The following is a 27,621-nucleotide window of genomic DNA, read 5'->3' on the forward strand; positions in this document are numbered from 1 at the left end:
TACTAAATTCTCTGTTAGACAAATCCCACATCTGTGCTGACCACTTGCCTCCCAGATCTCAGCAGATGGTGATTTCAAAAAGAAAAGTTACAATTCCCTCTTAAAAAAAGGGTATATCTTAAACAGTAATCAAGGGTTTTTCCTCCCCCCAAAAATGTGTACAGTCTAATTTAATGACATTTCCACCTCCTCCCCACCACTTCTTGCACAGACCCTACCAAAAAACCTGGTACCTTATTAAGAGAGGCTCCCACAGTAGGCAACGTTTTTAAGCAGACGGAATGAAAATGCCCCTTTTTTGGGTATCACAGAAAGATATTCAACATACTTTGCATTTATTGAAAACCAGAGCAGAAAGCTTTGCCTTCTCAAGAAGGATCTGGGCAACACTCAAGCAGATGCGTAAATACCGCGGAAAGTAAACCCAGAACGACAGCGACTAACTGGGAAAGTCAAGATTAAAAGGGATGAGGAAGATGATGGGGCCAAGTAACAAGTAAAAACAAAAGCAAAGGCAAATAACAGCAAAAGAAACCGCTTCTCTCCCGGCACAGACCCATTTACAGCCTTTTCTCCACCAGCACCTGGACCCTCCTTCCTGCCATTCCTACATTGGTCAGTGTGACAGGACCTACATAGAATGTGGCCAAATTTAGGGTTTTTTGGCAAAAATTACCAAGTTGCCCCACAGCAAAGCAGCACAACACCCTCCCGCTCTCCTCCAAAAGCCTGTGTGCTGAAAGCCCTTAAATATGACCCAAAAATCACCCTGAGCGTGGGGGTCCGGAGCTCACCAGAAGTCTGGGGTCCCCCCAATAGCTGGGGGCTGCCCCATTATAGGTGATGGCAACACAAGGGCACGTAGGCAGATGGGGGCTGTTTACATTCCCGAGGTTCTCAGTAGCAATGGGGAATTAAAGCTGTTATTAAATCAACCCGCCAGAACTCGAGCAGCTGTTCACGCCAACAGATAACAACAGGGTGATGTTAAACCCAAACCCCAAACGAAACAAAAGACACAGGGCAACATCCCTCCCCCCAGTTCGGCTCAGCAACACCAGGCGTTATCGGAAGGCAAATCAATTATCGACAGCTGCGTATAGCTATCCGAATCCAGGGCCCAACGGCTTAATTGAGGGATGTGCATCACGCGTTAAAATCCTCCAATCCCATTTGGCGCGTTATGGTTTTGTTCTTGAAAATAAAACCCAACAATCCGGCTGGCTGTGGCTCAGACGGAGGCACAACGCCATCCTCCTCATTAATCAAAGGCTTTCCCCACATCCAGATGTTTGCTGACTTGTGCTGCTCTCTTTTATTGCTGGTTTGGAGACAGAAATTGCTGTATGCTAAAGTTACCCAAATTCAACCGGTTGTAGCAAGACGCGCAGGCTGTAATGCCCTTGGTAACTGCACCCCGGCATTATTGAGTTACTGAGGCATCCAACGAAGAGTGGCTGTTTGCTTTGACAACCCAAACTACTTTCACCAATAACCATGAGAGCAAGATGCTATTTGACTTTTAAGACTGTGGGAATTTTCCTGCACGCCCAGAAAGGAGCCTGGTTTTTAAGATTTATCAGCATTCCGTGCCCAGGCTTCAGAAGAGGGAGAAACGCAAAAAAAATCACAGAGAACGCTGGAGAAAAGACAAAGCACACGCTGATAGATGTTTCAGCGGGAAATCAGGACCATAATAACCATATTATTGAATAATTCTAGGCAACAATGATGCTACAGCCAATATGGGATGGGGAAACACCTCTCCCCAAAGCTTTCACGACCTCAGTAAATAAATGAACCAAGTCGCAATGGGAGGCGCTGGCTGGAAGGGACCTCTGAGCTCTTGGAGCCCAATAATCACCAATATGAGACCCTGTTGGCTGCAGTTTCATGCAGTCAAGCCCTGAACCTTCAAGGACAGAGGGTCCGCAGCCTTTCCATGGGCTGAGAGCTCAGAACAGAGCTCAGCTCCCAGCCCAACGCTCCCATCTCTCTGTTATCTCTGCTCTGTATCTGCAAGATCCCTTTCTTTCCATAAATCTATATAATTCTGTGGGGCTTGTCTTGCATAGGGTTGAGGAGCAGCCCTTAGTGCAAAGGAACCATAACTCAAAAGGACTGCCTACGTTTTTCTAATGCTTTTTGTTTTTAAACAAATAAAGCCTGCGAGGTATTCAACATATGCTGGACACGCACAGCTTTTGCTGGCATGTTTTTGAAAAACAGAAAGTTTGTTCTTTTCTGGAGAGTCGGGTCATTAACCCAACTATTTAAAAATCAGCCTATTATACAAGGAAACTTCCAACTGCCTGCACTTCACGTTATAAATCTCCTGTTTAGAAATCTGATATCCTGACATAATTGCCCTTATAACTTACAAATAGGTTCTCTGTTATCCATAGATTAAGCTTCCTCCAAAGCCACATCACATCTGCTTAGTTTTGAAAATATACAGCACAAGCTTCAATTACTTTACACTCTGCACAAAAATAATCCTGAATTTAACTCAGGGCTTCTTGGAATAAGAGTTTAAGACCCCATAATCTTTTTATTTCATGTTTTCTTGCAAGCTAATAGATGGAAGCATTGGCTGGCATGTGAAATTAATGCCACCTTCCACTTCTATCATTTCCCAACCATCTAAACTACATTGCAGCAGAATTTTTAAGGCAAATACACCAAGCAAAAATCCCACCACCTAAATAATCTGAAATGTTCTGTAGGGAAATGACCAGCTACTAATAGGAACCACAATATTTTCACATCGCTGTAGGAAAAGGGTTTGGTTTTTAAGAAACCAGAATGAAACTGTAATTTCTCAGAAGGATGAAGCTTCTGTCGCAAATCCCCTTGATAATGAAACTGATCTCAGAGCCCAAGCTGTGACCACTCATGCAGGCTCCCAGTTAGAAGTGTCTGGACTCCAAAGGGGCAAACTGGGGCCCTTTGGCAGCACCATCCAGGTGCACGGCATTAAACACACAAGAGCCTTTGCAGAACTGGGGGCTTAGCAACCAAAACCCACAGCAAACGAGCAAAAAAAAAAAGCCAAATGGGGCTTTCAAACCAGCTACAGCTCTTCTGAGCAGAGGGAACATCACACGGCGCAGCCAGACAACAGCAGCTTTCCCTTCAACGACTCCTTTGCTTAACAAACGTGCCGGCAAGGATGGTCCAGACCCTGGTTCAGGGAGGAATGGTCCCTCCTGTCACCACATAGCCTCACAGAGCCCAAACGTGTCAGAAGGGGCTCAGCCAGCCCCACGGGTACCAGGGTCCCCCCAGTCCCTGCTGCCACGGAGAACGGCTTTCAGACCGGCTGCGCAATCACTCGCCCGAAAGATGTTTAGAAATGGCACTGTGGGGCACCATCTTTTGAATTCTTCCTCAATAGCTTCCAGAGATTAGAGCTGGAAAGCCTTCTTTTTCTTTTTTTAAAGCTCCCAAGGCTGTGAGCTCGCTGGGATGGAAAGCCCAGCCCTTGTCTTCCTGTCCCTCCCCGCCGGCCCTGGCTGGGGCTCACGGAGCGCTTTTTGTCCCATATCTGCCTTTCGCATTAAACTCTTCAGATAAAGAGGCTGCAACTTGTAGAGCACTGAACGCACCGGCTGCTCGATGAAGACAAATAATTAACACCATCGCAGCAGCTCACCTGGCAGCTCCGCCAGCAGCTCCAGCCCAGCCGGGCTCCAGCACCCGATGCCCTCGCACGGTTGGTGGAGCCCACGGCCCCTTGTGTGCCCTCCCCGAGGCCCCATTCCCTCGGGCTGCGGGGCAGAGTGCGCTCCGCAATTTGGGCTCGTAGGAGCCACGTCCCGCGGGGGCCGCCCCGCTGCCCAGAGGGATCCGAGCGCCCCCCGCTTCCCCGAAACCGCGATCCCCCGGGCGGGGGCTCCCCCGCTCAGCCCCCACCCGCGGCGGACGGAGCCTGCGGGGCACCGGGGACACCGGGCGAGGCGGCGTCGCCCCGCGGGACACCAGCTGAGCGCCCCCCCCTACACCCACACCCGCTTCCCCCCGGGAACTTTCTGGAAGGCGCCCACCCCGCGCCACGCGCCCGCCGCCACGCGGGACCCGCCCCGGCGGCGCGGGGGGGGCCCGGCCGAGCCCCGCCGGCCACAGACAAAGCCCGGGGGCTCCCCCCGCAAACACCCACCCCGCGGTCTCACCTTGCGGTGCTTGTCGGCGAAGGGCAGCGCCAGCCAGGGCATGGCCCGCACGGCCTCCTGCCACTGCTGCTGCTCCTGCTCGGCCGACACGAAGACGATCTCGAGGCGCTGCCCGCCGGCCGCCGCCGCCTCCCCCCTGAAGCGCCCGTAGAAGGCGGCCAGGCTGGCGCCGAGCTGCGCGCAGGGGCCGCCGAGGCTGCAGCCGAAGTAAAGCCCCACCAGCGAGACCCCCCGGGCGGCCAGCGCCGACACGGCCACCTCCTCCCCATCCGCGGTCACCAGCACCTCGCCCAGCACCTCCGACAGGGCGCCCGCCATCCCGCCCCGCTCCGTTCCCCGCTCCGCTCCCCGCTCCGCCCGCAGCCGCCGCAGCCCGCGCCGGCCGAGCCCAGCCCCGCCCCGCCAGGGGGCGCTGCCGCGACGCGCTGCCCCCCGCGCCCGCCCCCGCCTCCGGCAGCGCCGCCCAGCGCCCGGCCCGGCCCCTCCGGCCCGGGACCCGCTGAGGTCACCCACGAACACCCCGGGGTCACCCACGGACACCCCGCGGCTCCCCACGCACGGGTGGGTGCCGGGCTCGGCCGTGGGTAAAGCCTTGGGGGAGCCTCCCCGCGCCTCAGCCCCCCCGCAGGACCCGGTTGGCCCGGGGGGTGACCGGTACCGACAGCCCAAGGAGGGGTCTCCAGCCTCGGCTCTGTCTGTCCCGGCCACAGCCCCGCGTCACCCACGCTGAGCCCCCGCTCCCGGTACAAACACCCTCCCCCGGCTGGGACACCCGTCCGTAAATCACAGTGTCCAGCTGGCCCGAGCGAGCTTTACAAAGAGCTCTTCCCTTCTTTGTTTCCAAAATCTCATGTAAATACGTGTTTACCCTTATCAATGGCGGGCGGAAAAACAACTGAAAGCCTATCCAGAAGTGTAAACACAAGTAAATTCGGCTGCATTGAATTACGCTGTCTAGCTGGCTGGAATACAGAAAGGAAATAAAGCATAAACGGTGACATGCAAACCAGGCTTTAAAATGGATTTGCTCTTTGTAATCAAAGCCTGTCATCTGCAAGCCTGCAGAATTTACCGCAGCATGGATCCTTTAGGCTGATGTTTATGTGTCCGTGTGTCCATCCGGCACAGCCTGACCCACTGACCCCGCTCACAAACCGCTCCGCACGCACACACACCGGTAAAAACAAAATACATGTGTAAGGATGTGCAAGGCTGAGTTCAAATTATGGGCTGGGGGCTCAATTTGGAGGCTTCTGGTCTCCTCTGCAGCCCCGCAGCTGCACAGGCACAGCACGGACACAACGTGTGCGCACAGGTTGGACACCGCCTCCGTTTTTCCTTTTGAAAAAGCCCCAAAGCAGCACTCCGAAATCTTGCTAGCTACTGCAAAAGACACCTGTACTTTTACGACACTTCCTTATTTGCCTCCTCATTTGGCTGCTTCTTCTTGCTGCGTTCAGTTGTATTTAAAATTGTTGTACAGCATCCAGAGCCATTAGGGGATGCTTTATAAATACAATTAATTATCGTTATTATTATTATTACAGCTTTACAATCTCTCTTTTCTTTGGCCAAGACCTGCTCCCTAGAGGTGGATCAAAGCAAGAGGAGTTTTGTCTTGTTTTTATTTGTCCTGCCTTATCTGCCTTAATTAAGTATTTGGGCTCTTCAGGGCAGGGAAGCTGTTTTTTAAGTCTGCACCCCTGAACTCAACCAACCCATGTGGCAATATAAATATTCTCTTGTAAGAATAATACTTGTGGCTGCGGTCAATTTGTCTGGCCCCTTATTTAGTGAACAAAGCAGAACTAAGATGCTCTGAAATACAGAGCAAGTAAAAAGCATTTATGTCTCTTAAACAACAGTAAAATAAAATGAGAAAACAGCTGTTCTTAGCGAACAACATCACAATGTGAGGGGACTAAACTGAGGTTAAACCATGCGAACCCTTGCAGGGCTGCCAGTCTGCACATCCCTAACTCTGATTCATCTTTCCTAAGTACTGTTTTTTACACTGTGTCCCCTTTGACTACTATATGTTGTACATTTCACTAAATAATTAGCAAATATTTTGCCAAAGCATTTGCCAAATATTTGTTTGCCTGAATTTGTTTCCCCAACAAGCAGTGTTTATTAGGATAAAAACTGGGGAAATGCATCAGGGTGAAAGTGCTGAGCCTGAGGCTGCTGCCAAGGGAAGAAAAAGCGGCTGGAAAAGGGGGCCCGTTCCCACCCCTCGATGAGCCCAAGCTGTGGGATATACACTCATCAATCAGCTCAAGCAAATTAAACCCATGGCAGCACAAAGAAGAAAAGAAAGATACGCTCAGCGCGCTTTTTAAACAGCAGAAAAATCCGATTTACCAACAGCAGAAAGAAACCCCATCGCGGTTAACGTGGATCTTCCAGGTTGATCGCAGCGCAGGCGGCAGAGAACGCGGGCAGGCAGCAGCACACAGCGGCGGCCGCGCAGCAATGCAGACACGGGGACCGTGCAAAGTGTGCGGCCGCCAGCGAGGCACTGAATTTCTCATTGCTTTTCTTTTTAAACAGGCAATTGCCTTTTGGACAAATTCCAGCTGCTGTAAACGTCGGTGTCAAGCTTCTCTTACAGAGGCATGTCTGCACTAGCAAGCTAGGACAAATAGTGGTGTGAACAGACCTGTTTATGTGACTGTCTATGCTGAAAACTCGCAGTAAGAAGAACACCCAGGATTATTAGAAACCACTGGGATCTGCCCACTGTCCTGCTTCACAGGCAAGAGTTCAACCTTTGTGGTCACCATGTCACTGCAAGTCCTGTAAGCGCTTCAGTGCAGCAGCTGCATCACCAGCCAGCAGCATTTAAAACAATATTAGGCATTATGGTTTTTGACATTACCGAACATTAATTATACCTTGGAGATGCAGGCAGTGGTGGAATGTGAATTCTCCTGGGTCCAAGGAAGCCTCGTTGATCTGTAGAATGGACTTCAGAGCATTTACATGGCATTAAACAGGAAAAAAAGAATCCCTGTGCGCCCAGTAGAGATGCTGCCCTGTAGTAAGGGGCACCATAGTCTAAAATCATTTGCATGTTTTGCCGATGCACTCACTACTCCGGAATACAGTAACTTTCTTTGCTGTCAGACCATCACGCAAGGGGAGCTATTTAAAGACGGGTATTCTGGTTCATTCTCCCCATTGAAAAGGCCCAAATTCATGTGCTGTATCCATGAGGGTTTTGATAATCTGATCCTATGCTGCGGTGCTTAAATAAAAACTAATTTGATTGCAAAAGGCTCTTTAGTATTTAATTTAGCTGTATTCAGAACTCCAGATAGCATGGAGGAGAATGGATTTTCCACGGTATCTGGACATCAGCCAGCGGCAATGTCTCTTAAAAGAAAGGGACACTCTTCATGTAGTTGAGCATTTGACATAAATCCATTGTGTTCTGACATTTTTCTTATTTGGTAGCTCTTAATTGCAATAGTTCCAGACACGGTACATTTGTGGGGTACATTTTAGTAACGGGATGTTGGCTGCATTTCACAATATGGCCATACATATCTAGAGAAAGCCCTGCGTAGTCGTACTGCTGGGAATCTGCAGAAAAAATGGTCTAATTCTGCTCTACAGATGATGCAAGAAACTGAAATCCTCCTCCCGTCAGCTGCTTTCTTCTGGATTCCCGTCAGCATCGCTGAGAACTGCACAGGTCCCGGCTGCTGAAACCAGCTCCAGCAGGACCAGCCGCCTGCTCCAGATGGTTCGTAGCCGTCACACATTAACTCCTTCAAACAGGTCTGTGGTGAGGGATCAGCCTTCCCAAGCCCTGCTCCAAATTCAGCGGAGGTCTAAAATGACTGAGTTCAATGATGTTCCACTCAAAAGGAATTTGACCCTTTGAATTCCTCCAACCGGTGTTGCAATACTGTTAATATCTGCTGGCTGAGGGCAGTTTGGTGTGAGGCCAGCGGTACCTTTGACCCTCCCCATCTGTCTGGGGGCTCTAGCACGGGAACCCCACTGAATTTCACCGGGCAGCTGGCAAGGTCCTTGTCCCCATCACAGAAGGTGAAGGACCAAATGTGCTGGCATCCAGTGCGAGGCTCTGCCTGCAAGTTTGCACCGACCCACGTCCCCCTCGGTGGCTCACACGCTCATCTGAGAGCGGGGAGGCTGAAGCAGAGCCAGGGATGTGCTGGCAATGGGGGAGACCTCAGGTCACCCCATGTCATCAGACCAGGTCCTGGAGTGCTCGTGCTCCTTCCCAGCAAGACTAGGATCCAGATATGATCACAGAAAACAGCTCTTCTGAAAGCAAATAGACTTTATTTCAAACAGCAGCAGCAAAACACAAGAGGGTTTCAATCACAGACTGTCTTATGTGTTTGGCTCTCCAGATGCCAGCTCACTACCTGGCTCCTGCAGCCAGGAGGTAACATTTCTCCCCTAAGCCTTTTTAAAGTTCCCAGTATTCTTTTCAAAGCTCTTTTCCCCAGGTCTCTGCCTGATTCTTTGCCTCCTCTTTGCCAGCCCAGGGTATTGATCTCAGCAGGGTCACAAGTAAACTTCAAAGGGGCTCATGCTCACACTGCTTGTCGAGGAACATGAAGGCACCATCTGAGCCTTATCACTGCCCCTCCTGCCTCCCCGTGAGATAACAGCACCGCAGGAACCCTCTGGCCTTCTCGCAGCCAGGCTGGCGGCCGCGGTCACACTACCAGCCAGGACACACATTGTTTGCCGCTAACTACTTGTATTTCTTCATCACTGCTGCTCAAGTGTCATCCCGCAGGCAGCGCAGGCTCCAGCACCAGCACCCAACCACCCCGCTGCTCTGTCAGCCACAGGGATGGAAGGATCACGGAGAAAACACGTGGCCCTGGTTCACCGAGCCCTGCACAAACTCATGCCCTTCGGAGCAACCGCCAGCAAAATTTGCTGCTTTTTCCCTAGAACAAGGCTGGAGTGACACCTTATCTTTCATTTCTTCTGTCCATTTTCCACCCCCAGAAGTTGTGCCTGAGGTTTGTACACTAGTTTTCTTAACACCAGCTTGCAAATTCTCTATTTAGCCTCTTTTCAGTGGTGAGCAGTCCCGTCTGCAACTGAGCACTCTAGATGGTGCGAGCACTCAGCACCCAGGGCAAGAAAGGCCTTAAGTCTCTGAAACATTAATATAAAAATCCGACTGGAAGTATCTGTGTCTGAAAACGTTGGCCCAGCATGTTTCCATTCTGCAAGTCAGTTTGTTCCTCTCCTTTGCCCCAACAGAGATGAGCAAAGTGTTTCCCGGAGCCCAGCCTGTGCTGGCCAGTACATCAGGGTGCCTGAGCCACCCAGGGTGGGTCATGGTGATGTGAACAGCACCAAAGGAAGAAGAAACTGTTCCAAAGTTCAAATACGCTCCCAAACTTCACATTGAGCTTTACATTGTTCCTTACCCATTTGCGAAAAGGTTTTAGTGATTTGCGAATGGAATCCTCTGGCTACGCTGAAACATGCAGTTCTTGAAGAAACAACTCCAGGTGGATTTTGCAAGTTGTTCTTTCCCCTTTGACTACCAGCAACATCAGGAGGAGCTCAGACCAGACTGCAGCAGCATCAGGCACTCTTTTGTCCTGAAATACACTGATTAAATCACGGCTCATATTAATAAAATCAGAGCGGCTATGACTCATCACTACTACTACACAATTTTTCATTGTGTCAGCTTATATCTGAAGGAGCAAAGAGGTAAGTGAAACATTAATGAGACTTTACAGTTCTGCACGGTGACGCCACAGCTATAAGGCACCAAGGCAGTGTTTGAACAGCTGTAAACCCAAGCCCCACTTTCCACTGTAATTTTCTATGCATTAGAAATAGGTTTGATTACAGCTACTTGGTTACAAGCTCATGCACTCTTGCTGGTGACCCCCCTGGTCAGTGTGTGTGGGATCCCCAGGGGGTCCCCACCCCACAGCCAACATGTAGGGGTGCTTCTTCCAACCAAAATGATGCAGTGATTCTATGCTCTCTAGAGCTATTGGAAAAGAGGTTGTAGCATGGAGGGTGTTGGTCTGTTCTCCCGAGTAAAAAGTGATAGGAAGAGGGGAAACAGCCTCAGGTTGTGCCAAGAAAGGTTCAGAGTGAATATTAAGATGCTTCTCTTCATAGAAAGGGCTGTCGGACATTGGAACAGGCTGCCCAGGGCAGTGGTGGAGTCACCATCCCTGGAGGGGTTGAACAGATGTGTAGGTGAGGTTCTTAGGGACATAGTTTAGGGCTAGATGATCCTAGGATTCTATGTTTAACAAATAGGGGGGTTCTCTGCTCCCCACACAACAGGGTCTCAAGTCCCTCCAACACATCTGGGGGGTCCCCAACCCCCCCACTGTGCGCTATGTGTGTGTGGAATCCCCCGCTCCTGCCTCCCCCGCAGCGCTCCCGACCCCAGGGCCGGCGCACGGAGCTGGGGCTGCCCCTCCTCGGCCGGCGGCGGGTCCCCAGCCCTAAGCCCATGCCCGGGGCGACCCCTGCCCCACCGTGCCGGCCCGCACCGCCCACCGCCGGCAGCCCCGGGGGCGGGAGCGGCCCCGGCCGTGCCCATAAGGCGTGTGCGGCGGCGGCGGGCGGAGCGGCCCATGGCGGCGGCGGCGGGAGCAGCAGCGCGGTGCCTGCGGGGCGCCCGGCGCCTCCTGCCCGCGGGCGCACGGCGGGAGAGCTGCGAGCTGGCCCGGCTGGCGGGGCCCGTGGTGAGAGCCGGGAGCGGGCGGAGGGACACAGGGGATGGGGACAGGACCTCACTCCCCTCCGGAACGGCGGCAGCAGCCCCGGGGGGGAACGGCGGCGGCGCCGCGGAGGTGAGAGCCGGGGAGCGCCCCGGGGCTCGGGCACCGGGAGCCTGGCAGCGCATCCCGGGCTGGGAAGAGCCATCGGGCCCCGGATCGCCCTTCGGCACGGGGTTCCAGCTCCCCCGCACATGGCTCCGCTCCCTCCCGCCGGCCGTGCCTGCAGGAGGCACAGCCAGACTTTAACCTCCACTATTTGTTCCTTAATTGTCATCCAAGAGCTTATTCCTTACCACAGCAATTCCTGTTGCTGTCCAGCTCGGTCCAAGTGCTCTTCTCCTGCGTGGCTCTGAAAGAAGAGCAGTGGATTTGGGGAGGGGGTGATAAACTGTTAAATTGCTCTGAGGAATGAGTCTGCATCTCCAGCACTGCCACTTACCCCTTGGGTGTCAAGCAGGTTGGTTAGCTGGACACCAACTCCTTGGGCAGGCCTTCCAGCAGACTCTGGATGCAAAGGTACCTACAGCCCGCTGTCCCAAAATCCTCCCCGGGCTGCTGTTTGTCTGCCAGGACACACATCCTGTGGGAGTCACATTTTGCAGAGGGGAGCGTGCACCACAGCCCTGGTCTAAATCCCTTACACATGAAGCTTTGTGCTTTGCATTTTCTAATCTATCTGGTAAATTAGTACCAACTGATGAACTCAGAGATGCCCTCCCTGACATCAAAGCACCAACCTGCTGTGAATGGGCAGCAGATGAAGTATAGATGGGTTTCCGTTTCTGTAGCTGAATACATCAGTCCTAGCTCAGTGCCCTCAACCTTTCCATCTGCAGCACAGCCTGGTTCTCCATGTGCACAACCTCGTGACAAAACCTACAGCTGTCATTAGCTAACGCTCGTTTAATGGCAAACCCTGCACTGAACAATTGTGGAGGTACAGACCATTCCAGCAGGAATTACTCCCAGCAGCAGGTTGAGCATGCCCAGGCCTGGCAGGAGGAGTTGAACTGCATCTGCAGGCAGCGGTGGGAGGTGCGGAGAGGTGGTTTTTATTCTGCTCTTCCTCTGACCCCGCAGGAGCTGGTTCTCCAGCAGCGCTGTGCTCTTGGCTTGCCAGCTGCGGGGTGGAAAGGAGTGTGAGCAGACCCTGGGCATGGTCCCCAGCCTTGCCCACCCTTCAGTGGGTATTAATGTCTCTAACTCCTACCATCTGCTTCTAGCTGTGCCATGACTCCATGCCTCAGATGCCTGTAGAGGAGCTGTCCCCTTGCCAAGGGGAAATGAGGTTTGGAGTGTAATCTCTGCTACAGCATCGCTAAGCTAAGGAACAAGCAGACTAGACTTGGCATCTCTCTAGGAGAAGAAGCCGTTGTGGTTTGGGAGAGGAGTTTTCCTAGATGCACAGAAGTGCAGAAAAACATAAGGATTTTTGATTTTCCCTCTCTATGCATCTTTCATCCTGGAAAAGAGGATTTCTAGTGAATCTGTTAAGCGACACATAAACAAGGTCATGTGACAGATTGGCTGTGTGGCATCAAAACACCACACGGCAGGTAGAGGCTTGTTTTGAAAGACAAAATCACCAGATGTCTGCACAAGATCTGGTGCAGCAGCCATGGGGAGCAGGGACAGGCTCCCAAGACAACAGGTGACACCAGGAACCCCGACTGTTCATAGTCCAAGGTCGGGGGAGGAGCGGTGTTCCTCCAGTCCTAACCAGTCCTCATCTCACTGTCTCTTCCTCCTCTCATCCTAGTTTGTCGCCCAGCTGCTGGGGTTCCTGATCAGCGTGGTCAGCTCCATCTTCTGTGGCCACCTGGGGAAAGCCGAGCTGGATGCTGTGACGCTGGCCGTGTCCGTACGTATTGCTCTGATTCCTCTCTGATCTAGAACATGTAAGTTACACATCACCAAAAAAAAGAAGAAAACCTGGAGGAATACATATGTGAGGACCCTGTGTGTAAGCAGAGCCTGATGTGAGGCGAACATCTCATCCAGCAAACTGCTCTTTTGCCCTGAGCACAGGCAGGAGATGGGAACTGAGCAGTCAGTGGCTGTGCCAGTGCAAGGCCAGACCTGGGCAGGGAGCTGGAGCCTGGGCCAAGCTCTTAGAACCCACCAGACCAAGCGTGTGGCCAGGATCAGCACTGTTTGTGGTCCTTTAGATATTCAGCCCTTGCCAGAGGATTCTTTTCCACACCAGAGAAGAGGCTGTTTAGGTAACAAGAACATGTTATTCTGAGAAGTAGAGAAGGGCTGGAAACCTCCCAAAAACTCACAGCAGAACTGGCTCCCCACCCAGATGGGAGGAACACGGTGCTTTGAGCCAGGTCCCCTGTCACCCTCCCTTGCAACCCATGTCCTTTGTCTCTCCTCCAGGTTATCAACGTTACGGGCATCTCCATCGGCTCTGGTTTAGCCTCAGCATGCGACACGCTGATGTCCCAGGTCAGTAGCAGCTCCCCCTTTCTTGTGGCTGGTGGGGTTGGGTTGATGGTGTCTCTCCTGTGATCTGTGCACAAAGGGTGGGACAATGGCAGCTTCCAGCCAACACGGGGCTACAGATGTCCTGGATGGAGCCTGCTCCCTCCCTGTGGCTTCCCCAGGTTGTGCCTGGGTAGCAAAGGGATGTGCAATCCCCCCGAGAGCCAGTTGTACCCAACCAGCCTGTCACGAGTCACTGCAGGGCATGGGAAATGCATTGAACCAGCCCATCACCGCCCTGGCCCCTCTGGTTCCCTGTGACGCTCACCTCGGTCCTTTCTCCCGACTCAGACATATGGTGGCAAGAACCTGAAGCAGGTGGGCACCATCCTGCAGCGGGGGATCCTCATCCTGCTGCTGTGCTGCTTCCCATGCTGGGCGCTCTTCGTCAACACCGAGCGGATCCTCCTGCTTCTCCAACAGGACCCTGAGGTCTCCAGGTCAGGGATGAGGTTGAGCCCTTCCGGACCAGGCGTTTGGCTGGGGCTGGTTTGCCGTGCTGTATTGGAATCGAGCCTCTGTGGAGCTCGAGTATGAGGCTGCTTGGCTTGGCTCTGCTGTGTCATTAACTGGGGAAATGACTCTCTTTCCAGGTTAACCCAGATCTACGTGATGATCTTTATCCCAGCGCTTCCTGTAAGTTGCTGCTAAAACTGTTAGAAGCTCCGTATCTCTCAGTGACATTTAGGGAAAGGAGGGAGGATCTTTGCTCTGGGGATCACAGAACAGCATGGTTTAGGGTTTTACAATCTGCCCCTTGATCTTGGACTTTAACAGGTGTGCGCTGGCCAGCAGCTGCTAGACCAGCAAACATGCCCTTGTTCATCTTGCTGTGCAAAGGCTTTTACTGCAGGGCACGTCTCTGCACAAGTAACTGGGGATGGACATTGGAACTGGGTGCTCCAGGGCTTGTTCTTACCTCCCAGCTGCTTGTTGCAAACACTCAGAGCCGCTGGGCCCTGGCTGGTCGCTCTGTCTCTGGAGGGACTCCTCTGGGGAATAAGTACAAGTTAATACTTGCTTCCAAGGTTTCCAGGCTCTCTCATGCTGATAAGGAAGCGTGGGAGATTGCTTATTGGGAAACTGGTCTCTTCCCAGTGGGAACGGGAGGTGCCTGTTGTTAATCCTGGCTTGGGGATGCTCCTGGCTGATACCACAGTTCAAACAGAGCTCAGGAACGGGGTGTCTGGCACCCTGAGAAGCTGGGGGAAGGAGCTGAGGGAAGGACCTGCCTATGTGTTGAACGGTAGCTGGCTATTGAACCACAGTGCAGTGATGCTGATGAAGTGAATCCTGACTTTTGCAGGCGGCGTTTCTGTACCAGCTGCAGACAAGATATTTGCTAAGTCAGGTATTGTATAACTAACTAGGTTCTGGGCGATAGGTTAAAGATATTCCCAGGAACACGGATAAAGTTGGGCATCTAAGTTCATCCTGTTCTGGGGAGAGCTGGGCTGGGAAGTATGTGATGCACAACCCTCAGCTGGGCCTGGAGAACTCGTGAGAATCACCCTTAGCTTGCCGCGTTTCCCCACTTCTGCCTCCCGACTCTGCATTGGGTTGATTGCAGCGTCTCTGAGCCCTGCATGCTGCCATCTGCATGTCTAACCCGCTCCAGCTTTGCCTGGAACAGGAGCTGCCGCCTTGGCTTTCTCCCTGGGTGGTGATGAAGGTGTCCCCTGTGTTCACTGCATGGGAGCTTGGGCAATGCTGGGGAAACAAACTCCAAAAATCTCTCCTTGGCTTCCAGGCGATCATTTTGCCTCAGATTTTGACAGGGATCGCAGCCAACATCCTCAATGTGGCCATGAACGCCTTGTTCCTGTACGCGCTGAAGCTGGGCGTGGTGTAAGTGTGAGCGGAGCTGGTGACAGGCTTCGCTCAGGGCGCTGGGGGTGTCCTGTGGGCTCAGTTCTGCATCCTCTGCCCCCAGCCAACCCACCTGGGAGGATAAAGCTGGAGGGATCTGCCCCATATCTGCAACAAGACGTGCATGGGTGCCACCGGGCTCCTCCTGCTGGAGCTGAGATGGCGGAGGAGGATGTTTGAAATCTGTCTGTCTCTCCACAGGGGCTCTGCCTGGGCCAACACTGTTTCTCAGTACACCCAGGCCATTCTCCTCTTCCTTTATGTGTGGTGGAAGAAGATCCATGTAGAGACCTGGGGAGGTAGTGTTCACATCTTCATCCTTCAGAACACCAGTGGCTGGTGCTGGGGATTTGGCACTGTCACCAGCAGCCACGGTGCAGGTCTGTGGAGGAGGAGAGGGACAGCATGCATTCACTCTACTGCTCCTCACCGCAGGTTGGACCAGGGACTGTCTCCTGGACTGGGGCTCCTTCATCCGGCTGGCGGTACCTGGCATGCTCATGATGTGTATTGAGTGGTGGACCTTTGAGATTGGGAGCTTCTTGGCAGGTGAGTCCAAATCTTCTTTTTCCTCTGGTTCAGCAGGTCATCTTCCAGCCATCCCTGCTCTGGTGGCTGCGCCTGTGTCCCCAGAGCACCTCCTGCCAGCAGCCTCCTCACTGCAGGGTTGGTTCTGATGGGGACCCTGTAGTTGCTGCCTCCTTGTTAGCAAAGGAGGAGTTTAATTCCAACATAATGAAGGATGTGGTGGATGTTTTGCAGGGCTGCTCAGTGTGGTGGAGCTGGGCGCACAGTCTGTCATCTACGAGCTCTCCTCTGCGGCGTACATGGTAAGGGCTGGGTGAATTAAACCAAGGTCAGCCTGGGAGGATCCCCCAAGCAATGGCCCTGCAGACCAGGGCTAGGGAGGGATGCAGGAGTCGGTCCCAGGCAGGTGATGACTCTCAGACCTGCTGTGCTCATCCAGGGCTGTGCTGCACATGGGAAATCCCTTTCCTGCAGCAATACAAATTTAAATCCCTACTGGGGAAGAGCAACGTTGCTGCACGCTCTGTCGCCACTCACCTCCTCGTCTCCTGCTTCTCAGGTGCCTCTGGGCTTCAGCGTGGCCGTGGGTGTCAGAGTGGGCAATGCCTTAGGATCAGGGGACATGGTGCAAGCCAAGACCTCCTGCATCACCGCGCTGCTGTGCGCAGGTCAGCCAGGGCATGAGGAGGGGAAAAGGAGCAGGACTTGCTGCCCTTGTGGCGAAGCAATATGATGTATTTCTTTTTCTTTCAGAAGTTTTTGCTGTGGTAGTTGCAACGTTACTGGGAACCCTAAAGGGTGTGGTGGGATACATCTTCACCAATGACAAGTGGGTTAACAGCTTTCTTTTGAGTATTGGTACCTTCTCAGGGGATGTGATTTATATCCCAGAAACTGTTGACAAGAGTTCATAAACCTCCATCTGATAACCATGTTCCTCAAGGGTTCTTCCCCACTGCCCAGTGTCGCCGGGCAACACGGATGCTGCTGGCACTGGGGCTGGCACTGGGACACTACCGCAGTGGTACCCAAGCTGCCCACATCCCCGTGGGTCTCATGGGCTGGGATCCAGCTTTGCTGTCTGAGGGAGATGTGGCAGAACCAGAGTCTCTTGGGACCAGCCTGTGCTGCTTTCACTGACCAGCACATCCATCTTCCCAACAGGGAGATCGTGATCCTCGTGTCCAAAGTGATGATCATCTTTGCTCCATTCCACTTGTTTGATGCAGCAGCAGTGAGTATCCCCACATCCCTGCAGGCTGGGGTGCAATGGAGAGCACAAAGCCCCTCTTGGCTCTGCGGGACAGTGCTGTGGGGTCCCCAAGTTGTACCCCAGAGCTCCTGTGGCGTTACCTTCCATAGCACATGCTTTCCCATGGATTGACCCCTCTGCCTGCTCTCCTAGGCGACCTGCGGCGGTGTGTTGCGGGGCACAGGGAAGCAGAAGATGGGTGCTATCGCCAACGCCGTCGGCTATTACGCCGTCGGCCTCCCCATTGGCATCTCCCTGATGTTTGCAGCCAAGATGGGGGTGCTGGGTACGTGTCTTCTGTTTCACATCCCATGAGCTGCTGATGCTGCTTCTGTTGGACCAATCCCTCTGACTTGAGCCTGAAATTGTGCTCAGCTCTTCCTTTGTGTCAGTGGGGCTGAGTTGCTCACTGAAGTGTCTGGCAGAGGCTCAGTAGCCTCCATCAAATCGGGGCTGAGATGTTCCGGTAAATTCAGGCTTGGTCCCAGCATAGGACCTCCCAGGAGCTGTTTTGTCTCAGGAACATAAAGACTGGGTTAGACACGGGGCAATATCTGACCTCGTAGAGTCCGTGGGCGTTTCGGCAGCATCTGGTAAAACCAGGATTTCTTCAAGCTCCCCCTGAAATAACTCTCCATCACTGCAGGTCTGTGGGTAGGGATGATCATTTGCATCTCTCTGCAAGCCCTGTCCTTCTTGACTTTTGTCGTGCGCATTGATTGGAAGAAAGCTGCAGATGAGGTGAGACTTCTGCGTCTCTCTAGTAACTCTTAAACAGTGTTATAGGCGAGTTCCTGTCCCAGGACAGAGCCACAGCCCTCGGGGAAGGCAAAAGCGAAATGGGATCTGTCCCTCTCCTGGAGCAGAGGAGCAGTTTGGTGCTGAGCACGTTTGCTTTGGGAGGAGGCTCAGGTTTGCTTGGCTGGGCAGGACACCTTTGCTCTGAGAAAAGCAATTTTTTTGTGTGTTTTTAGGCACAAGTGCGAGCTGGGCTGAAAAAACAGCTGGAAGATGTGAACTCCAATGGCACAGCTGCTACCAAAACATCTGCTGTGGGTATGTAACCAGGGCTCAGAACAGGGAGGGAGCCCAAATTCTCCACTCAACCTTTCCTTCATAGTGTGGCAGCTGTGTCTGTCCTGCTGCCCCAGATGGCTGGAAAAAGGACAGGGTCTGGTGCTGGTCCCAGGCCAGTGGCACTTCTGTACTTAGCAACGGGCTACAAGATACCCTGGTAGCCCTGTCACCACCATTGCTGTGCTAGGGAAGAGCCTGGGAACATCGGCTCTGGGCATGTCCCAATGTCCCTGAGCCTTGGGAAGGGACCCTTAGGACTGTCACTAGCGCAGCACCAGACTGAGAACCCAACGCTGCAGCGCTCACCTCTCTGTCCCACAGATTACGTCTCGGTTGACACGGACACCACAGACACCGCGGTCCTGCCTGCGAGCATGGTGGGGGGCGAGAGGCAACCTGATGTCCAGTTCATCATGCAGGAGGAGCCCGTTGTCGTCCCTGCTGCTCCCGTTGTGCCATGGAGGGCCCTGATCATCCGCCGCGCTCTGGCTGCTGCCGCCGCCGTGGCTGTCCTGCTGCTGGGCGTACTGGTGCGGGTCCTGAGCAGCAATGGGTAGAGCCAGTGGCACCGGGGAGCTGCGCGCAGAGCAGGACACGTGTGGTGATGTCCCAGGAGAACGGTGCGGGGGAAGGAATTCCCTCTCGGGTCCTTGGGAAGAGTCACTTTGCTCGGTTTTTGGTTAGCTCACAATGTTTTATCCCACGCGCAGAGTTCGTAAAGGGGGTGAGGATGCAGCACTTGAAAGTGCTTGAGAGTTGGTCCCTCTCCTGCACTGGGATGTCACTTGTGTCCTGGGACTGGCCCGGGAAGGAGACAGAGACCTTGTGCTGCTATCCTGCTGCCCGGGGGTGTTTGTCCATGTCGTTTGCTAATGGCAGAGGCTCGTGCTGCCCACAACACGTTTCCTCACGCACCAGTCTGTGCCAGTATCTCAGCGTGGCAGAGCCCACTGGTTACTGCTGCGGCAGCGCAGAGAAATGCCAATTTTGGCAGGAGATGGCCGGCTGCTCTGCCTGCACCGGGTGTTGGGTGCTGGCCCTGCTCTCCCTGCAGCGTGGCAGGCGCAGGGCCTAAAGCAATTCTTCTTTGCACTTTCGTAGGGTGGGATTTTTGATACAATAAAGTTTTCTGAGTAAATGTTGTGCTGTTACTGTGGTGTGAGCTTGACTCCGGTCATTGGCACCACTGAGCTGTGGGAGGGGAAATGTGTGCCTGCTTTGTGCAGCATCATGGGCTCACACAGGGCTCGGCTTCAGCCTCCCAGCCCCACTGTTTGGGGCTGGCTGTGGGTGCAACAGCAGCCAGCGGCTTGTTTTTAGCTGGGCTGACAGAGCACGCTGCTCCCCTCAGGTACAAAAGCAGGGTTTGTGCTCCTGGACTGCTCCCACACCATTAATGAGCTGCACAGGAGGGGAGTGGGATGCACAGCCCTACAGAGCCATCAAAGAACTGCCATATGGCTTAATGCAAACATCCCAGCACTGCCTGCCCACCCCAGCCACTGGAACCCATCCCATGCTCTTACCTGCGCGCCAGCAGTGAAGCCACCGTGGTGTGGCACAAGTTGAGTTGTTGGAGATGAAACCACGTACGATCAGTGCACAGCATCTCCCTGCCACCCCACAGCTCCCTGGCACATGGCGTTGGTTGCCTGTGGGCTGGAAATGAAAAGATGTGACACAAATGAGCTTGAACCAGCTGTCAACCTCTGTCTCAGCAGCCTCTGCCCAGATGTGGGGAGGATGTGGCAGACTCAGAGTCTCACTAGTTTTGGGATGGGAGCCTGGGGATAAGAGGAAGTCCCCCATGGGCTGCCCCATCCCACCGCAGACCATCTTCTGCTCTTCAGGAGAGGGTCTCACGGTGGCAGCTCCTCTCCACCTCCTTGCCCTGTGCTGGGACGAGGCACAACACTATATTTGTCCTGGCCGAGCAGTGCCGGTGAAACCCGACGCTGTGCGAGGCTGACAACTGGAGGCGCTTGTCTTGGCCACCTCCGTGTTGTGATGAGAGGGGCCGGGATAGGCAGCAGCCCCGTCACTGCCGGCAGCAGCTCACAGGACACCGCACACGGACCCATGAACCCTCCGTCGCTGCTGGAAGAGGATGACCGTCCAGCCCCATGGCTGGTGGAGCCACGGCAAAGCAGGAGAGAGGTATGAGGGCTGGTGGGGGCAATTTGGGAAGGCTCAATCCCTTGCATCGCACGTCCTGGCTCCTCCACGGTGCACAGACCTGCCCGGACCCGCTGCTGGTGCTCCCCATCCCCGCCGCAGCAGCAAGGAGTGGGCGGTCAGCTCGTCCAGTCCCGGCTGAAGTTCACCCCACCATGGTTACACATTGCTCACCCTGGGGGGTTTAACCCAGCGCGGAGGAAGAGGGTTGTGTCACTCCCCTGGCAGAGCGGTGGCACGAAGCAGGCGAGTGCTCCCGAGGAGAAGGGCTTTGGCGCGGCAATGGCCACTGGCCAGCAGGAGCTCACAGCCGGGAAGAAACGCCGCTGGCTGCAGCGCCTGGTCCCGGACAACTTCTGGGAGGAGGCAAAGAAGCTGCTGGTGCTGGCGGGGCCGCTGGTAAGGAGCCTGGGAGGATGGTGTGTTGGGGGGCTGTGCCCGCAGCCCGATGGCACAGGGACCCTGGGGAGTGGGATTTTTGGGCAGCGGAGCCCAACACCTCCTGGAAGAGACAGAGTGCTGCTAAACACCTGGCAAAGGGCTCAAAACCTCAGAGCAGCTTCACCTGATGTGCTGGGGCGATTGGGCAGCTTGGCTGGTTATAGGCACTCAGCTGTAGACACACAGCTGCCTTCCCGTCCCACTCTCTGTCCCAAAGGTCCCCCCAGCACAGCCTGCTCTGCTTACCTCCGTTTCTCCTCTTCCCTGCACTTAGATCCTGATTCAACTGCTGATCTTCCTGATACACCTCATCAGCTCCATATTCTGTGGCCACCTGGGCAAGGTCGAGCTGGCGTCCGTCACGCTGGCCATTGCTGTAAGCATTCCTGGCACCAGCTCCCACCTGCTGACACTGGGACGGGATACGGGAATGCAGGCAGACAAGGACAGAGATCTCAGACTCCCATCTTTCCTTTTGACCCCTCTCTCTTCATAAAAGTTTTAAACGCTCACATTTGCTTTTTTTTTTTTTAACTCCTGTTTCCAGGTTATAAACGTCACTGCCATCTCTGTAGGTTATGGTTTGTCTTCAGCATGTGACACCTTGATATCACAGGTTGGTAAGAGATGCTGGCACTCATCCTGGAGACATGGGGTTTTCCAGCGTCAGCTGATGCTGCCCAGGCACTGCCCAGAGCCCTGGCTACACCCGTGAATGGGGAAAACTCATCCCCAGGCAGCAACCCCAGAACAGGGAGCTCCATATCTCCTTGAAATATAACACCAAATCCCTCCCCGGGCGGTCCCCAGGGTGGTCAGGGCTGCTCCGTGCAGGGCTCACCCCCCTCTCACCTCGCAGACCTACGGCAGCAAGAACCTGCTGCGCGTGGGGGTGATCCTGCAGCGCGCCATCCTCATCCTCCTGCTCTGCTGCTTCCCCTGCTGCGCCATCCTCATCAACATCGAGCAGCTCCTGCTCCTCATCCGCCAGGACCCAGAGGTCTCCAGGTCAGGTGGTACCGTGGCCCAGACACCATCGCATTGTCCCCCCCTGCACAACAGAGCTTGGGGGATGGTGGCTCCGCACTGACTGCACCGCTTGTGTCCCCCCAGGTTGACCCAGCGCTACGTGATGGCGTTTGTCCCCGCTCTGCCGGTGAGTCGCTGCGGGAACCCTGGATGCTGGCTGTGCATGGGGACCAGCCATCCTGCTCCTAGACAAGAGGAAGGAAGTTTTTACAATTAAAATGGTGAAACACCAGCCCAGGTTGTTCAGAGAAGTGGTGGGTGCCTCATCCCTGGAGACACCCCAAGCCAGGCTGGATGGGGCTCTGAGCAACCTGAGCTGGTGAAGATGTCCCTGCTCATGGCAGAGGTGGCACTGGATGAGCTTGGAAGGTCCCTTCCAAGCCAAACTATTCTATGATTCTGTTCTCCACTGCAGCAGCACAGCCCCTGCTCGGCACTGGCCTCACCACATCCACCAATTTCCTTTTCAGGCAGTTTTTCTGTATAACCTGGAGACACGATACCTGCAGAACCAGGTGCGTCCTGCAGCCCTCGCACCCACGGACAGGCAGCTCCGGCTCCGGGCTCCCCTTGACCATACACCCAGGGCTTTTGTGCTGTTCCTTGCGGAGAGGCAGCATTAATCCCACCACAGCCCGGGTGCCCCACAGCAGCTCTGACCCTGGAGATCACCCCAACTCACAGCCAGCTGTATCCATCTACCTAATGGTCCTCCCTTCCTCCCTTCCCACTTCCCAACACCAGGGATTTACCTCCAATACACTCATTTTCCATCTTCTTGGAAGATTATTTTTGGATGGGAAAGCTGCTGAGCACAGGTCTGGTGGGGACCTTTGCATGTCCCGAAGCTTTTGCGGAGCCACCACAGCCCCATCTCCTCCTGTTTGCAGATGATCACGTGGCCGGTGGTGCTGAGCGGGATCGTTGGCAACATCGTCAATGTGATCGCAAACTGCATCTTCCTCTACGTGCTCCACTTTGGCATCACGTGAGTAGCACCTGCATCCCATGGAGGGGAAAACGTGACACTTGGCACTGGGAAGGACCTCTCAGGGACGCTGGGACCACCTGCGCTCACGGGGGCACAGTGGGACCTTATGCTCCAGTTCTGCGAGGCCAAGGAGGTGTGAGCAGGGTGCTGACCACCTTTCTCGTTCCCTTTGCAGGGGCTCTGCCTGGGCCAACACCATTGCTCAATATTCACAAACCATTTTCTTGTTCCTGTACATTATAGGCAAGAAACTCCATGTGAAGACCTGGGGAGGTAAGAGCATCTTGCCAGCTCCCTCCAGTTTACGCTTTACTTTAATATTCATGAATTTTCCACCAGTTCTATCAAGTGAATTCTGTTAGTCCTGGTGGTGAAATATTAACCTCAGCCCATTCCACCATGGGAACGTGGTGCTGGTTCGGTGGCAGCACGTCATGCGCGAGGCGCTGGCAGAGCATCCTGGTGGGCAGTAAACATTAACTCTGCAGAAATGAAACTTTCTGCTGAGGCTCTGTAGGGCTCAGCCCCAAAGCCGGATGAGCACAGACATAAGCATGAGGTTGTTCTTAGATGCTCCTCTCCGGGAGGGATGGGCTGAGGGTTGCGCTGCTCTGTGGCCCACAGGATGGCATCAGCAGAGCTCATATGTGCGTGTTCTGCTGCTCGGGTCCTATGGAGCTGAGGAGCGTTGCCCTGGTGGCTCTGCAAACAGGAACGGCACCTCCAGCTGCTTCGGGGGCTCTCGAGGAGGTAACACGTGGCCAGTCTGGTCATCCTTCAGGTGACATTCCTCCTCTCTGCAGGCTGGTCCAGCGAGTGCCTGCTGGAGTGGGACAGCTTCACCTCCCTGGCGATCCCCAGCATGCTCATGATGTGCATCGAGTGGTGGACCTACGAAATCGGGAGCTTCTTGATAGGTCAGTGGAGAGGGGGAACCACGAGGAGCTGGACAGGGTGTGAGCCAGAGGGGTGTCCAGGGCAGTCGTGGGGGGCAAAAGTGGCTCTTGCTGGGCACCCAAACCCAGTGCTGACCCTCTCCATTCCCCTAGGCCTGCTGAGCGTTGTCGAGCTCTCTGCCCAGTCCATCATCTATGAGGTGTCTGTGGTCGCATTCATGGTAAGGGTTGAGGGTTGTTATTTCAGACCAGACACCCAGCAAAAATCAGCTCCACCAAACCTCAGTCTTACTCCTCTGCACTTAAGCCTGTCCCTGCTCCTGCCGATCCCTCCTGCTGAGGTGCTTTAAATTAGAATCATAAAATCACTGAATAGTTTGGGTTGAAGGGACCTTCCAAGCTCATCCAGTGCCTCCCCTGCCAAGAGCAGGGACATCCTCACCAGCTCAAGTTGCTCAGAGCCCCGTCCAGCCTGGCCTGGGATGTCTCCAGGGATGGTTCATCCACCACCTCTCTGGCCAACCTGGGCCAGGCTCTCACCACCCTCAGGGCAACAATTTCTTCCTTGTGTCCAGCCTGAATCTCCCCTCCTTTAGTTTAAAACCATCGCCCCTTGTCCCATCAAATTAAATCCCGAGCTCCGTCGCCCTCTCTGCCGGGTGGTTATTCCGCTGTCACTGCGATGTCCCCATCGCCCGGACGCACTCGCGAGCCCCAGCCCTGTGGTTACAGATCCCGCTGGGGCTGGGCATGGCCGCCAGCGTGCAGGTGGGGAACGCGCTGGGTGCTGGCGACGTCCAGACGGCCAAGAGATCGTCCTCCATCAGCCTCCTCTGCACAGGTCAGGCTGCCCGCGCAAAGGAGCCTTCACCAAGGCCCCAGAGCAAGAGCGAGGAGCGTTCGCAATCCCCTGCCTGTGTCCCCTGTCCGTGTCCCCTCTTCTCCCTTCAGCTGCCCCCCAGTTCCACATCACAGCTGGGCTGGGAGCAGCACTTTGCTGTTTTTCAGGGGGGTTTTGTGTAGCCATTGGGGCCACTTTAGCAGCCACGAAGGATGTGCTGGGGTACATCTTCACCAGTGACAAGTGAGTGCCCCTGCCCCAGCCTCGGTGCACGGAGATCGGTTCCCAAAAGCCATCATTGTCTTGTCTCTGTCCCCAGGGAGATCGTTGACTTGGTGGCCTGGGTCATGCCGGTCTACGTTGTCTTCCACTTGTTTGAAGCCACGTGTGTAAGTCCCTGGGGATGCTGCTGTTTTCAGGAGGGGACCTCAGTGCTGAGCGGCAGGTTGGTCAGTCGAGGGTGGGCACCTGGACCCTGCAGAGCTCCTGGGGTCACCCCTTAGAGAACATCAAATGCATAAAAAGACAATGACCCACAGGACCGGGCAGGGACACAGAAATAACTGGGCAGAGATGGGGAGCTGGTCCACCTGGCAGAGCCCCGAATTTGGCGCAGGTAGGGGTCCCGGCCCTGGCGCCAGCTGCTCTCCCTGTCCCCGCAGGGCGCCTGCAGCGGGGTGCTCCGCGGTATAGGCAAGCAGAAATTTGGTGCCATCCTCAACGCCGTGAGCTACTACGGCGTGGGCCTGCCCCTGGCAGCCGTGCTGCTCTTCGTGGCCAGGATCGGCGTCATAGGTACCGACCCTCACCCTCTGCATCCCCCAAAACCCCCCGCAGGTAGATGCGGGTCACCCCCAGCCCCACCGATGGCTTCTCATGACCCTCCTGCCTGGGGACTGGGCACACGGGGGTGGACCGGCTTTTAGTTTTACTGGGAAAAAGCAACCACTGCCAGGTCTGCTAGGCAGCCCCACAGCAGCACACACCCACCGCTACCCCATCCCCATGTCCCTGCTGACCTCGGTGACGTCCCCTTTCCTGGCTCGCCATCCCAACATGCCATCTTGGCTGGGTCTGGTGCAGCCATGGTGCCCGGCTGACGCCGGCATGCCACCCGCAGGCCTGTGGCTCAGCATGCTGGTCTGTGTCTCCATGCTCTGCACCTGCTTCGTCGTCTACATCTCCCGCGTAGACTGGAGGAAGGCGGCCGAGGAGGTAACTCACGCACCCCACTGTGTCCCACCAGCGGGAAGGTCCTTGGTGCTGCGGCTGGGATCACAGCAGGATCAGACAGCACCACGGGCTCAACCTTGCAGGCTGCTCTGGGTCCCCAGCAAAACCCAGTGCTCCCGTATTTGGGACTGTGGCCATACCCATGGATTCAGCTCCTCCCCATATGTGCACTCGACAGCCTCAAAGTGTCTCTGTGTACCTTGTGCCAACCTGGCCTGGGGACATGAAGCTCAAAGCAGACAGGGTGACAGAGATGTACCTCAACCCTACTGTCCTGAGCATCGCCTTGCGCCCCAGCTCTGAGGTTTCCATCTCTCATCTCAGGCATCTTTCACCTGCCTGTGCCATTTCCAGCCAGATGAACCTCACGAGAGATGACACGTTGGCTTTGCTGGGTGGGGTTTTCTTGCACCATGAACTGCCAAATAAACCCACTGTGTTCCGTCCCCAGGCTCAGCATCGTGCAGGAGTGACCCAACTATCGCTGGAGGAGCCAAGCCCAGGCCCTGAACCCTCCTGCAAAGCCCCTCCCGATGTGGGGCCAGCCGCCCCACCCCACGCTTACCCCCCCGCCACGATGCTGCGGGGGTGCATAGGTATGGCCAGGAGCTGGGCACCGCGCGGGGCAGGGGGTTTGGGTCCAGGAGGGCCCCCAAGGAGTCACATAAGCCAGGAACAAGCCCATGAAGGGGGGGTGCAGTATAACACTGGGGATGCCCTCGGTTATTGGGAAAACAGTGATCACAAGGGTGGGCTCAGGAGGGTGATGGGGGGTGGCACAGGGACAACCTGGGGCACCTTGGGTAGGTCTCACCTTGCGGACACCAGGTCCCACCGAAGCTCTGCCGAGGGCTGGAGATCTCTGTGCTGCGCATAAAGTGCTTTCAGACCTCGGACAAAACCCTCCCAAGAAACCCCTCAATCCCCGAAAAGCCCTCAGTGACACTGCCCCGCTCTCCTCGCAGCGGGAGTGGATGCGCAGAACGGCGTCGTGCTCACGGGCATCACCAGGACGGAGGGACCGACGTACCAGCTGGAGGCCCAGGAAGCCACACTGGCCACGTCCCCTCCGGTCACCGCCGTGGTCACCAAGGAGCTGCTCGTCCGGCGTGGGCTGGCGGCAGCTGCTGCCATCGCTGTCCTCGTGCTCAGCATTGCCATAAAGCTGACAACCAGCAAACACTGACTCGCACCAGGGACGCTGGGGACTTTGTTTTCGGGACAAACCCCCTCCTGACAGACGGATGTACAAAACACAGACCGGCCAGCGCAAGAACCCAGCACACGCCTGTCCCACGGCAGCCAAAGGGTCAGCACATTCGGCAGCATCTGCTCAGACATGGGAACGGGCCCTGTGGCTGCTCTGACACCCAAAATGCTGCTTTGGGCACCCCGAGTTGGGGAGCGACCCCATCCAGCCCGCGCTGCCGCTATCACCCTCCGACTGGAGCCGAGCACAGCCTGGCTCACACCGCTGCTCCGTGACAAACGCCAAATAAAGAATAAACCCCGCTGGACTGGGCTGGCTCCTTTGGGAGGGGGCTGAGGGCCGGGGTCAGGTCAGCACAGGGAAACATCCGACCTGGGGGCTGCAGCCCCTGCGGGAGCCCGGGACACGCGGGTCTCGCCCTGCCCGAGGCGGCCGTCACAGTAACACACGGGGTTTATTCAGCGAGGCTCAAGGTCAGCTGTCAGTTACACGTTCAGAGGTAAAAGCCCACCAATAAACCAGTAAAAAAATCAAAATTAAATTACAGATGAGATGGCTGGCTGCTCAGACCAAGGACTTCCCAGACCTGGGGTTCTGATCACACTAATGTCCCTGTTGTTGTCCCCAGCAGCCCCAAACGCAGTGCACCAGCAGCGCCA

At 55.1% G+C, this 27,621-nt stretch overlaps 3 protein-coding genes across 3 annotated transcripts in view; 2 read left to right on the plus strand and 1 right to left on the minus strand.

Moving 5' to 3' along the window:
- Positions 1-4,490, minus strand: part of NXN (nucleoredoxin) — a gene marked incomplete at both ends in the record, with an annotated part of 43,440 nt that extends 38,950 nt beyond the window's left edge. The window contains one exon of the mRNA XM_080357213.1: positions 4,173-4,490. Coding sequence (XP_080213339.1) covers positions 4,173-4,490 — 318 coding nt within the window. The remainder of the gene's footprint in view (positions 1-4,172) is intronic.
- A 6,296-nt stretch (positions 4,491-10,786) lies between these two features.
- LOC308048265 (multidrug and toxin extrusion protein 2-like) lies at positions 10,787-18,703 on the plus strand (the record flags this gene model as incomplete). Its single annotated transcript, XM_080357281.1, has 17 exons — positions 10,787-10,897; positions 12,693-12,794; positions 13,316-13,384; positions 13,712-13,860; positions 14,014-14,056; positions 14,727-14,771; positions 15,171-15,268; positions 15,491-15,588; positions 15,725-15,838; positions 16,052-16,119; positions 16,377-16,485; positions 16,571-16,646; positions 16,982-17,051; positions 17,223-17,355; positions 17,716-17,810; positions 18,044-18,125; positions 18,468-18,703. The coding sequence occupies 17 exons, from the start codon at positions 10,787-10,789 to the stop codon at positions 18,701-18,703; spliced, it is 1,698 nt and encodes a 565-aa protein (XP_080213407.1).
- A 1,900-nt stretch (positions 18,704-20,603) lies between these two features.
- Positions 20,604-26,938, plus strand: LOC308047988 (multidrug and toxin extrusion protein 2-like; the record flags this gene model as incomplete). The annotated part of the gene is made up of 17 exons (XM_080356827.1): positions 20,604-20,720; positions 21,037-21,138; positions 21,310-21,378; positions 21,622-21,770; positions 21,876-21,918; positions 22,262-22,306; positions 22,682-22,779; positions 22,958-23,055; positions 23,586-23,699; positions 23,832-23,899; positions 24,411-24,519; positions 24,687-24,762; positions 24,839-24,908; positions 25,182-25,314; positions 25,640-25,734; positions 26,204-26,348; positions 26,718-26,938. 17 exons carry the CDS (start codon positions 20,604-20,606, stop codon positions 26,936-26,938), a joined length of 1,752 nt encoding a protein of 583 aa, XP_080212953.1.
- Between the last annotated feature and the right edge of the window lie 683 nt (positions 26,939-27,621).

Source organism: Nesoenas mayeri, assembly GCF_963082525.1.
Source record: "Nesoenas mayeri genome assembly, chromosome: 20".
Classification (NCBI taxonomy): domain Eukaryota; kingdom Metazoa; phylum Chordata; class Aves; order Columbiformes; family Columbidae; genus Nesoenas; species Nesoenas mayeri.